The 13,571-nt window shown below is 35.2% G+C and overlaps 1 protein-coding gene across 1 annotated transcript; it reads right to left on the bottom strand.

Moving 5' to 3' along the window:
- Window positions 1-12,371: 12,371 nt before the first annotated feature.
- LOC113727096 (ferredoxin-thioredoxin reductase, variable chain-like) lies at window positions 12,372-13,220 on the bottom strand. Its single transcript, XM_027251080.2, has one exon. The coding sequence runs from the start codon at window positions 13,082-13,084 to the stop codon at window positions 12,548-12,550; it is 537 nt and encodes a 178-aa protein (XP_027106881.1). The 5' UTR covers window positions 13,085-13,220; the 3' UTR covers window positions 12,372-12,547.
- Between the last annotated feature and the right edge of the window lie 351 nt (window positions 13,221-13,571).

The raw sequence follows: 13,571 nt of genomic DNA, 5'->3' as shown, positions 1-13,571 counted from the left end.
AACTTTTGAAACCTTTTGCTGCCAACTCACCTTGTTGTCTCATTCAAGGTGGTTTGGTGCAAATGGAGGGGCAGGTTGCAATCGTACCTGAAAGTTCATGATCAATATTTGATCTATATATATATATATATATATATATATATATATATATATATATATATATCCTCATACTATATAAGAATGAGTTATGATTTTGAATTTCAACCGCATGGATAGGAGCATTTTGGAAATGTGAAATGATGTGCAGTTTTTATAAATATTTTGGTACAACTGATAGCAGCATATTTTTGGATATGTTTACGGAAATGTCCTCATATTTGTACATTTAAAACTTTTATTTATAGAGATATTTGGGCAATTTTGAAATGTGGAATTATTTTACAAACTTTTTGCATTGAGTACAACTCATATAAGTTTATGTGTTGGTACAATTACTGAAATTGTGTTATAAATGTAGACACCAAAATTTTTCCATTTTTATTTTCTTCATTTTATTCCTATTTTTGTTCATTTTGGTTAAATTTTTATTTATTTTAATTTATTCTGTTTCATTTCTATTTCTTGAGAAAAATCTTCTTTTAGAAAAATCTAGAAAAGAAAAGAAAAAAAGAGAAGAGAAAAAGAAAACAAAAGAGGAAAATTGCAGTTTAAGCAAAAAAAAAAAAAAAAAAAACCGAGGAGTTGCACGCCGTTCATGGTACCAAGTTTTTGCAGCTAGCATTTGGAGCCACTCATTTTTGCAATTTTTTTCTTTCCTTATAAGCCCCCCAAGGGGCCAGATCATCTTCCAATTCTTATCCAAAATCTGCTATCTAATGGCTTCAAATCATCCCCAAAAATCTGTTTCATCACATCCATTGACATTAGGGTTGGAGGGAGCTTTGATTCCATATAAATAGATAAAAACGGGGTCTAAGAAAGAGATAACAAAAGAAACAAGAGGGCAGGCGGTGGAACAAGAAAAAGAGAGAAAGCAGGGAGAGAAAAGGAGAAAAAAAAAGTGCAGAAAATTTTCTAGAAAAATTTGAGCCAGGGTTGTGAAGACCTCACTTTTCCTTAGGGCGAATCCTAGAGTTTCGGCGGGCCGCTTGCCTAACTCTCATCAGGATTTGATACAAGTCAAGATTTATAACTTAGAACTAAACAACCAGTAAGAAAATTAATATAAAGAAAAGTCGCTTCCTTCAATAGTCATCAAATTCTACATTACAATATTTCCAAAAGTTACATCAAATTTTCCCAAAATACAACCATCAAAAGTTGACTAGATCATTTACATCCACAATTGGACCAAAAGAAAATCAAAGCCAGCTTCTCCAAAATCTTTCCACTTCAAGTTCCTGCTAAGGAAAACAAACTACAAGAGTAAGCTAACACTCAGTGAGGCCAAGAAAACAGGCAAACAAATAAATACAACTAGCATTAAAACTTATACAAGAAGGGCATCCATAATATTCATGTAACTCACAAAGGAAAACAAAACACAATTAATAAGGATACGGGAGCTCTCAGGAGCTAAATCCTCATTTGCTTTGCCAAGATTTGATCCAACACTTCCAAGTGGTGACACTCTGTCAACCGAGTAAATACGCAAGTTTGTAAACTTACTTTCTCTATTCACCATTTCATCCTCTCGGATCTGGAACCAAATACACACGAAATGACAATATTACTCGAGTATGCCAAGCAAGATCTCAAAAGATCAAGCTATATAATTTTTCATGATTCACCAAGCTTTTCGACCAAGCCCATGCCGGCTTGAGTTACAAGGTTAACCAATGGAATTTGGGCTTCCCCACAAGTACAAGTACAAGTCGATGAGATTTTTCTCAAATCGACACCAAGTCATGCACAAGCACGAATATGATTATCAAGTACGAGCAAGTCATTTATCAAGTCAAGCAAGAGAGAACAAGTGCGATAACATACACACTCATCTCGATAAGTCCAATTCACATATTCAACAAGAAGTAGTTCAAATATTATACAACATATCATGCACTTGACACTCACCAATTTCAAAAGCAAGTGAGTAAGAAATTCCTTTAAAGTTCCTCGCCGAGATTCCTTTCGAAACCTTTTTGAGCACCTGAAGAAATATTAACCAACCATCACTCACGGATACCCTAGGTCATTGAGCATACAAAGAAGAAAGTTCGTTTGCTTAGAACTAGGACAACGCATCAAAAGAGTTTTATTCCATTGAAACCTGAGATTCCCAAATGAAGGTTTAAAGTCACAAAAGAACTTGTATCATCCATGAAATCAAGTTTGAAATGAACTATCAATTTCAAAAGGAAGTTAAAAGTTCATTTTGTTGGAAATCAGAAATTTCCAGCTTTACGCAACAACACTTGAAAATTCATATCTTCGGTAAGTCCAAAAACTAGAAAATTTATACCATTAGAAACTAAATTCAAAATAATAAAACTTTCCAGAAGATACTTTCCCAGATTCAAATTAGAAGGCATTCAAATCTCAGGTCAAACTTACTATTTTATTAAAATAGGGCAAAAACAGTCTTGATTTTTCAGTAAAGTTTGAAAATTCTGCAAAATTCACAGGAATTGAATTAGCCTCTGAAATTATAACACAGCAAGAACTTCAAGTCAAGTTTCAAACACAACAAACGGAACTGAGTTTGGATTCTCCAACACCAAGATACAATGGGTCCGTTTGGATTAGCTGTTTTTGGGGTTGTTTTTCAAAAACAATACTGTAGCATTTCGTTTTTGAATAGTTTTAAAAAAACTAGTTTTCGCAACTTGTTCCGCGATTCAGTCACAAAGTTTCGACACAGTTTTGAAATCAGGTCATAACTAACTCTACACAAGTCCAAATTGGGAATGGTTTATGGCGTTTAAAACTAGATTCAAAATTTTATAAATCATCAGAAGAAATAATGTTCAAATTCTTTTCACAAGAGGGATGAAATTGAGCCACAAGATGCAGCTGTATGATTTTCTCGGGTAAATAAGTGAAGTAAATCAGTCCACTTTGCCAGTTCGCTACGACTCACTCAAAACGAATTAGCAGGGGAATTTTATACCATTGGAAAGCTCTTGGTGTGTAGTTTCAAATGCTGTAAACGGTACTTGATTTGAACTTTGGTACAAAGATTTATGTGCAATCAAAGAGCCCCTGGTCGGTTGACTTGGGCTACTTTTCCAGTTTTCTTTCTTTCTTCAAAACTCAAGTTTTATCCAACCAATTGAAATGATTTTTGAAAGATAATTTTTACACACACAATACAACATATAACAAGCATTTTAGCAGCCATTTGAGCAGCAAAATTTTAAATCAAATCAAGGGAACAAGACAGCAAATTTCGATCAGCCCCTCCCCTTAAATTCTTCAAGATTTCTCTCCACAACCAAGCCAATATAAAGCCAAACTTCACAAGAACAACAACCAACAAGCAATAACCCTCAAGTCCACTATCTAAAAGGCCACCTCAAGACCACTACCTAAGATATAAAGCAAGAAACAAGGGTTTCCTCAAGTCCTCTAGTATATGTATATAAGATTTATATTGTATCTTATATATCATTTTTTATATCGTGCGTAGAATTCATAAAATTTTGTTCTATAGTTACACATTATTAAAAGTGAATTACGCCGTGTGCATATAAAGTTATATCTTTTGCATATTGCACAAAATCTGCCCGAATGTTTTCCTGACAACCGCTCGGCCCTGTGTCCATAGAAAATCTATGGCTATTCCTTTACTAATATTTTCCTTTTATTAATTAAAAATCTTTTATTCTATAAGATCTCCACTAATAACAATAGATACATCAAACATGCAACAGTGACAATTCTAAAAATTCATTAGATCTAACGAAGCTGAAAAAAAATGAGAAGAATTACATTCATAATTTTTAAATTTAGACAAATCACCTGCACCCCATTGAATATCTATGTATCTCATCTCTCTGAAGCATGATGTTCAATTAGTTTAAGCTATAATTATAAATTAATATTTTGACCAAAAGACTTCAGAAATCTCATATTTCAAGGACATATTCAAAAAACTCTTAGACCTAGAGAAAGAACAAATCAAATTTTTTTAAAAAAAATACCAATGGACATTATGTGCTACTTTGCCATGTTTCATAATTCGTGTATCATAATGGTGCATTTTTTGAGAGGCGACTTTTCCGGAACGTAAAGGGCATCACTGCATCAGATGCGTTATTTTTTGGGTGTCTTTAAAATATTGCATTATAACATTATATATGAAAACTTGTCATGATAGTAGATGCATTTTTGGGTATTTTTAAAATTTAATATTTTGTTGGACTATTTTTAAAATTTTATATTTTGTTGGAGTATTTTTAAAAAGTTTCTTCCCCAACCCACCACACGCAACACTGCCAACTACCACCAACCCCCCCTCTCACCTCCTTCCTCCTCCTTCCTCTCTCCCCTCCTCCCTCCCTCCCTTTTCCTGCCACCCCTTCCACTGTCTCCCTCACCCCTCTAATCCCTCCCTCCATCCGCTTCCTTTCTAGTCGCAACCAAAAAGGTCTCGGCCAGTAGCTGCAAACTTTTGGTCGTGACCAAGTCGCAGCCAGAAGAGAGGGGATCTCTGGAGAGTAGGGAAAGAGAAGAGAGGGAGATGGAGGAGGAGGGGAGGAAGAATGAGGAGACGGAGGAAAAAAGAAGGGAGGAGTGGCAGCGATGATGATGGTGGAGGAGGGAAATGGATAGTCATAGGTGGTGGTAATGGTGTGATGGGGGGTGGTGGTGAGAGGTAGAAGAAAAAGTAGTAGGATTTTTTTTTTTTAATTGTATTTGAAATGGTATATAGGTGTCTTTGGCGGTATTTTTGAAGCATGTTAGCGTGACATTGTCTATAAAAAAATTGTCTATAAGAAATACTTCAATCCCAGCAGAGCCAAGATTTTAATCGTTTTGATCGTTCCATTAGCTGCCTACCTTGACTAATAGGGCTGCAAGTAAATCCAACCCTTTAACAATTAGTTTAGCCTTAATTTTTTAGAATTGTCAAAGCTATTTGAATGTGTCAAGTGGGTCCGGGAGGAATGAGTAGTCCTAATTAGGGCGTGCAAAATCGAAAAATTTCGATTTACGATCGAATTCGAATTCGGAATTTCGAAAATTCGAATTCGGTAATTCGATAATTCGGAATGGAAATCGGAATATCCGCTTTCGAATTGGTCGAATTCGATAATGAGATTTTTCAAATCGGAAATTCCGATTTCGAATTCACAATTCGAAATCGAAATTGAAACTGAATTCGGAATTTCTATTTCGATTTCAAATCTGTTTTTCATATATATATAATATAACATTTATATTATAATAATAATTTTTATATTTATAAATTCCTTGAAATCGGAATTCCTATTTCATTTTCACACACATATATATAATATTTTATATATATGTAATATAATATTTATATAATAATAATAATAATAATTTTTATATTCATGAATTCGGTGAAATCGGAATTTACCGAATTCCGAATTGAATTCGGAATGAATTCGAATTCGGAATTGGTGAATTCGAAATCAAAATCGGTCGAAAATTCTGATACCAAAATTTCAAAAAATTCTGATTTCAAAGTTCCGAATTACCGATTTCGATTCACACTCCTAGTCCTAATTGTAGATTAAGACTAATTATTTACTTCTTAGCAAAAATGCTGCAACTTCAACTTCCAATTGCGCTTAAAAAAAATTCTCTCATCTTCCTAGAGAAAAGTTGTCTTCATTCATCTTACTTGGAATAAACATAGAACAAAAGAAAATAAAATACTCGTAATTCGAAAGGAAAAAAAATCAAGTTTTTATTAATTCGAAAGGAAGGAAAAAAGCATGATCAATTTGTTACATGGTCACTTGTAATTTATTGTTTCATTTCCATTCCCAGCTACAAAATCGGATAATATAACAAAGTTCTTAATCAGTATTCTCTTTCAATACCTCAAAAAGCAACTGGGCAATTGAGAACACCTATTAGGGCCGGTTCTTTATCTTCCTTTTTTCATTGGTTTGTCTAACAGTCCATACAACATTCGTTAAAATATATTTCAGGTGTTATATTTTTAAAAATATAATATTAATTAAGAGAAGTAAATTAATGCAAAAGAGAGTATGTAAGATTAAAGAGGGAAAGTATATAAATTGAAGAGAAGATAATAATTGTTAATATATATATATATATATATATATGATAGATTAAGTGAATGTTAAGACACTGGTTAGTATGGGCGAGGTCTTGTGAGTGTGCTCTTGGAAAAAAGGATGAGTGCTCCCCTTACGAGTTGTCCCGCATCGAAGCTTAGTATGAGTGAGTAGCAAGACTTAAGGTTCTCAAAACTTCCCTCCAGTCAGCAATTGTCTGGATGGTGAGGTTCTGTGAGCATAGTTGTCAAAATCGATCCGGATCATATATAGAGTCGCAAATCATATTAATCTATGCAGGATTGCGTAGGATCGTAGTAGGATCGGTAGGATCGTACGATCCTACAATTTTTTGTAATTTTGTAAAATACGATGCTCCATTTTGCAAGTAAATAAAAATATTTGTGGTATATTTGTAATTTATCAAAGAATTGCAGCCTTTAATTGCAATTAGGAGCTTTTGGTAGAATCTTACGATCCTACGATCCGATTCTGCGAAACTAAAATCGATCCTACGTAGGATCCCGATTTTACAAACCTTGTCTGTGAGTCTCCCCTAGATTGAGTAAGACTCTTTTTGGTGTGCCCTACAGTTTAGTTTTTCCCCTGTTAAATGCTTATTGTCGAAAAAAAATGTTAAGACACTGGTTAGAAAAATATTTTTTTTTATTTCTTTCTTTTCGGGTTTTACGTTTGAACTTTCACCTATCTTTGACCTGATCCTAATGAATCAGGTTTGGAACACTGGAATAACTGAGCCTCAGAAGGCCCAAACAAAAAGGCTTTAAGAAAACGAATCTACGTCTAAACATGGCAAACAGTTAAGCCCATATTAGTCATATATCTAACATGAGCAGACTCAAATGAGTTAAGCCCATTTTGATACCACACAGATACGCAATGACTCTCAATTTGAAATATATTTTTAAACTCCATTTCTCATCCCCTATATTGTAGATTCCTTTTTTTTTTTTTTTTTTTTTGTCTAAGTAGGAGGTCTTGCAATCCCTCCCACCTTATCACCCAACCCAATTTTTTTTTCTTTTCTTAGATCTGCAATATAGATTTTCTAAGTATATAAGTTAGTCTACAGTGCAAATTCATGGCATGCCAAACCCTTTTTTTTTTTTTTTTTTAAAGAAAAGCAACCAAAACCAAATTTCATTCAATTCGATACAGAGTTGAGGGTAAAAAAGGATGAAATCAAAGAGATGACATTGTCCAATAAATTCATAAAATGTCATAAGTGAAAGCAAGTAAAATTGTTCAAATACCGTCTCATATTCCGACAAAACAAAAAATTCATGAAAAATGAATCAATGATACAATTTCGAAAAAGAAAAATTCTGCATGAATTGTTACATTTAGAAATCAAATGATATTCAAAATCCCAGTACTTATAAGAGAAAAAAAGAAGAAGAAAATAATAGCAATATTATAAATTAAAAAATAGCAATAATATTAAAAAATGATCAAATATTAAAAAAATCAAGTATAAAAAAAAGTTTTTTTTAAGAGAGAGAGAAGAAAAAAAAATCACAACAATAATGGATCCCAATGGAAACCCAAGTACTGTCCAAGCATTATCATTTTTTTGTTAGTAATTTTTGGGATTAATTCTATCCTTAAGCCCAAGTAATGTCCAAGTATTATCATTTTTCTGTTAGTTATTTTTGGAATTAATTCTATCCTTAAGCCCGTCCCGTCAAAATTTTATTCGCATTATCATTTTTTTCAGGTATTTTTGGGATTAATCCTATCCTTAAGGCTATCCGGTCAAAAATTTACTCGAACATGAACAACTTATTAACTTGAAATTACTTGTCACCGCTGTCTTGAGATTTTTTACTTACAATATCTCCAACCTTACCATCCAACTCATTGCCACCGCTATTTACATCACACCTATAAATCGAAACAAAATACTACAAACACGCTTGCGCCTTGATTCGTATGCACAAGCAGCTGCCCAAATTCTTCACTCAACAATCCTGAACAGGCCGGCCAGTGGACTCATTCGTTACCCGGAAGAAGGATGTTGGCTGCCGAGGTTTTGCAAGCACTGGAACCGCTAGTACTGTGGTGGTTGTGCTCTGGGCCATAATTCATGGGTTCCAGTTGGCCTGGAATAAGGGATGGAAAACAAAGTGACACTGGAGACTACGAGCAAAATATAATGTTATAACTCACGATGTTTATGTGATTTTTAATGACCCTATTTTAGTAATTTTTTTTTTTTTGCCAACATTTTCTTACGAAAGTAAGAATTTTGTTAAATAAACCTAATTCCCACAGTAACTCCAAAAGCCGGCAACTTTTAGAGTCCTGTGAGAGACTTATCTACCAGAACCCCAACCCCCCCAATACCGATGTGGAATATTCTTTAAGAACTTTTTTCTTAGAGTATAGCTAGGAAGAATCGAATTCGAGATCTTTCACTCATACTCCGTTCTTCCTCCGAACCACCCTACTCATCACTCCTCCTAAAGTTAGAGATGAAGTTCTGCATGACTAAGGTTTGACAGCGAAATCTGGCTATTTTAGCTCTTTCCTACCTGTTCCCAAATGCCAATAGTATTTCCATCTAGAGTTTGCTGAAAGTAAGCAGCAAAATTGCATCTAAATAAACCTTTCACATTCATGAATTGAAGGGCTAGGAGAATAAGGGAATTGCAGTGAAAATTGACGTTTAAAAGAGAAGCAAGAAACACAAGAGCTCCTAGAGTACAAACAACATGATGAAATATCTGGAAATGCTTCTTTAAACGTTGATATCCACAATGCAGCAGCGGACAAATGGACATTAAAATTGGGGGTTTCGGATAATGATGGCTATATAATTGTCCAATAAAATAATGCACGCATGGGATGAAAGCATTAAGGAATGAATGCCAAATTTGCAGCATTCAAAAGCCAGTTGCAGAAGGCACAGCAAACAGGCAAAGAGAGAAATTTGGATTATATGCACTGGCAACGAGTTCAGTTGAAATGCCACATTTTTGTCTTAGTGCAATTCACCAAATTATGCAAATGGAAATTCAGAGAGATCATTTTGGCTAGAAACATGAATATCTATTTTCACACATAGCCAACCACACCCCCCCCCCCCCCGCCCCCCTTTTTTCTCCTTTCCCCAGGAGCCCAAAAAAAATAGATAAAATCGTTCTGCAAAACTAATAGCAGAAACCAAAAAGATAAAATAAAAAAAAATGGTTAACTACATACAGCTGAGAACAGAAAATGACATGAAAGCTGCAGATCCGAAGCTGGAGGAAGACAGACTTGGGAAACAAAACATAAGGTTCGTCTAACCTGGCATGAACCTCCTCATTTACCAGGACCTAATGATGTTTGGCATATTTAAGATCCTGGAGAATTTGCTACACGTGGAAAATAAGAAAATCACTGTCCCGATAAGCAAAACAAAAACCACAGTATTGTCCTTTTTTGCTGTGGTAGCTCAAGGAAGCACAAGCAGTCGGAGACTATAGCAGCACAAGTAAATGTTAGCATCAAAGACAAGATTCGCATAAAGCAACTAAGCTATAATGTCAAAGAGTTATCTATGTTTTCACCAATCCTTGTCCAAGCTCCAGAATAAGGAGTATAATATACTAAAAAAGAGCGCAGACAAAGACAAGATTCATGCACAAGAAAGATCCCCAAGACCCTAACAAATAGGGCAGATTAAAATCTATCAGTTAAGAAGAGAATCAACTGCAGATACAAACCTAATACTTTAGTTCCCAGGGGTAATCATGGAAGAAGAACAAGGGAAACAGGAAGGAAGAATAATGCAAAACCCTATATAAATATGTACAAGTTCAAAATAAGGAAAAGTTAAGAGACGTGCCACACCTCCTTTACCCCAGTTTTATAATAAGCAATGAAAGCCAGTAAACCACGATCTAAAAATTGTTATTTTTACAGAATACAAGTTGCCTAGCTTCACCACCTAAAGGTCACCTGTTAAATGATGCTAGGATTGTGTCTTCAATGCTTTCCTCCAAATTAACTGCGAAAGGAAACCATTCAGTTCGCACACCTCCCATCCCTTATATCACACACAGGAAAGTGACACGAAGAGAATGAGAGAGAGAGAGAGAGAGAGAGAGAGAGAGAGAGAGAGAGAGAGAAGGAAGTCAGTCCATCCTTCCCATTTTCACATGAAAATGGTTTGCTACTGAGAAATCAAATGAAGAAACAGAAAATGAAAGGAGGAAAGAACTTCTTGGGCATACACAGAATGACAATGAAAACAACACACGTACTGAAAGATGGTGGAACCTGCAATTGCTGAAATATGCCACTGACTGAAAGCTATCACAACCTAAATAATGAGCACTGCCACCTCGATAACATACCCATAGGAAGGGTCATACTTCACTAAACAGACAATCTTTTCAACAATGTTTAGCCTCCACTAAACATTTCGTTTCATAGTTATTTCGGCCAAAGTATTAGACAGGAATATTGATACCTGGCAGGGAGAACACTCCCTAAGCTACAACTATTACCTAGAATAACTTAAGCAAAAACTTCTCTCTTCTAACTAGAGGGCTAAACATTTGGCTTTATAGTTATTTCTGCCAAAGTTTTAGACAGGAATATTGATTCCTGGTGGGGAGAACACTTGTTAAGCTACAACTATCATCTAAAATAACTTAAGCAAAAACTTCTCTCTTCTAACTAGAGTTATTGCAAGGGCTTGCAGATTGATACTCGTAAGCAATTTCTGAAATTTCTAAAACAGAGAACTTCAGCAATTCAGGGAAACTCCATTAATTGACCTTGAGGCATCACTGCAATTAGCACCTGATCAATCCCAATCTACCAGGAGTTTCAAAGATAGCCCAAGCAATGTAAATGCAAATACACATCAAATTAGGACAATATTGGATTCACCTTCACTTAATTGCATTTTTAATCCAAGGAGAGAGAGAGAGAGGGGGGGGGAGGGAGGAGGAATGCTCAATGATTACTTGGTAAATATTCACGGATGGCTAACAACAGAAGTAAGTCTATGCTTAATAGGGCTGACTTTAATCTGCTACACTCAAATTTTCCCCCAGTCCTCGCACTAGCCCTTCAAATCTGTAGCTACAGAAACCACCTCACGTACAGCATTTTGAGCCGTTTATTAAATGCTAAAGCGCATGCTCCTAAATGTCAAAGGCAATGGGCATATTTTAGGATGAAACTGTCAAACTTTCAACTATCAATGCGCTTCTTGTGGATACTATAGCTGCATTTTCTACAACTTCAACAGTAAGAAGGCAGTGGGTTCGCCGACAAAATGCACTAATTTAGGAGACGATTAAGAAAAAAAATGGAAGTAGATTCATGTGATTAATAGATTAAGGAGACACTGTAAGCATTGAGCAAAGCTTGGGGGGGTGGGTGGGGGGGGGGGAGCAAACGAACTTAAGCCAAATAAGCATATTCAGAAACAAATGGTATTTCAGGAAAAAGCTTTATAGGACAAAACAGGACAGTCTACACTAAGTACTTTGTCATTAAAATAATGAAGAATGAATGCTTCGAAGAACCATGGAGAAGTTTAATGGCACTAATGATGCTTGCAATTTTGTTGGATAAGAAGAATAATACATCTTAATCTACTGAAATCACATAGATTCTTGGTTCCAATCCTTTGGTTTTTATTTGTTGACATCATGCTCTTCTGCCATTTGTTCTTCGCTAACCTCAGTCCCCCAGAGGGCATTACCTCCAATTTTTAACAAGTCGTCAACTGCAACTACTGGCAATCAGACAAGAGATGAAAAAAAAATTGAGTCTTTACAAACTTCAAGCAAAAGGGAAGTGCTAGGTGCTGAAGTCAAGATATGTGACATCCCTAGACACCCTCCCAAAATCCACACTAAATTGACTCGAAGTTTGACCTAAACTCATTTAATTATGTGACATCTTCTTCTTTGGACTCAATCTTGTACATGAAAAGCTCAAGAATAAACTATCTGCAGCAGTACAGAACCATTCCATCTAAAATAGATCCAATTAAAAAATTCTTCTTCTTTAGACTGCATACAGCAACTATAATGCTCAAGAATAAACTACCTAAACAGTGCAAATAGTTTTGATCTAAATCCATATCAGCTAATCTCTTCTTCTTTAGACTGGAAAATAACTAAATATGCTCGAGTGTAAATTTCTTATCTGCAGCAGTAGAAAAATTCTGATTGGCATCCATGAAACTAGGCAATATCTTCTTCTTTAGGCTGCATAAATTGCTCAGAAATATATTATCTACAACAATACTTAAAACAGCACGTGTACAAAAAGTTAGTCTACATATTCAAGTGGCAGGATTATGCTCGACCCAAAAAGAAAAGAAGACGAAGAAACAATTCAAGCAGCAGAAAATACTTAAATCAGTCAAGATACTCAAACTCATCCTCTTTCAAATGCGCAAAGAACTTGACCGGCCCCTTTTTCCCCTCAACATGCTCCTCCACAAACTCCACTTTATACGGCAAATTAGCAGAAATTTTCTTGCCTTTATGCACTGCAACATACTGCTTCAAGAACCCAATTCTCCCATTTAAATCAGTCTCCGGAACTTTCGGAACATGGTAAACTTTGATTGGAACTTTTACTCTAACTCTGGCCCCAAATTTCCCTTGTGCTTCAGCTGCTTTTTCATCATAAACACCATCAACACTATCCTTGCTGTCTGAATTTGACGATTTTACTGAATTGGAGGATGTCTCTGCAGCGTCAACTACTGTAGTAGAACTGGAATCTGAGGAACATTTGATGGGTGCTGTACAATTTCTTGAAGGGAATTTGATCCTGGGAAAAGGGTTGTCTAAAGATGGGATTTTGGGAGATGGGATGATGAGAGAATTGGTTTTAGAGATGGGAATGTTAAGAATTGAAGAAGAGAAGAAAGACGAAGAAGTAGTCATGTTTTTTTTTCCCAATATTTTTGAGGTTATGACCTATGAACTAAGAAGAACTAATGAACAAGAATGGTCGGATTTTTCTTGGTGCTGAATTTGTTTGGGATTATATATACATTCGTGAGAGATATACTTGATCTACCATTGTCTGAGGTGGAATCACAGGTGACAAAAAAAACGAAAAAAAAGGTTTAACTTAATATTATCTAGTTTATATGGTTGAGGTCATTGAGATGCTCTATTGTTTGGGGGATCCTTTCACAATGTGACACGCATGTGCTTTCTGATCACCCGAGGGCTGCAAGATTGTCAAACCATTTTGTTTGACATAGAATTTCTTGATTTTATAAAACCAAAATAAAACATCTTTCATTTTCATCCCCATGGGGCTAAAATTGTTCACAATGGGACAAATTTCTGAAAACATGAGAGTGACATGTGCAAGCTAATTCTTTTTCATGGTTATTGACTGCAAATGAATCAAATTAATTGT

The sequence above is a fragment of the Coffea arabica genome, chromosome 2c (assembly GCF_036785885.1).
Source record: "Coffea arabica cultivar ET-39 chromosome 2c, Coffea Arabica ET-39 HiFi, whole genome shotgun sequence".
In the NCBI taxonomy this organism is placed as follows: Eukaryota; Viridiplantae; Streptophyta; class Magnoliopsida; order Gentianales; family Rubiaceae; genus Coffea; species Coffea arabica.
This window is presented reverse-complemented; position numbering and strand designations above follow the sequence as displayed.

Excerpts from the sequence above, each read along its gene's own strand:
- LOC113727096 (XM_027251080.2), bottom strand. The coding sequence starts at position 13,084 with ATGACTACTTCTTCGTCTTTCTTCTCTTCTTCAATTCTTAACATTCCC.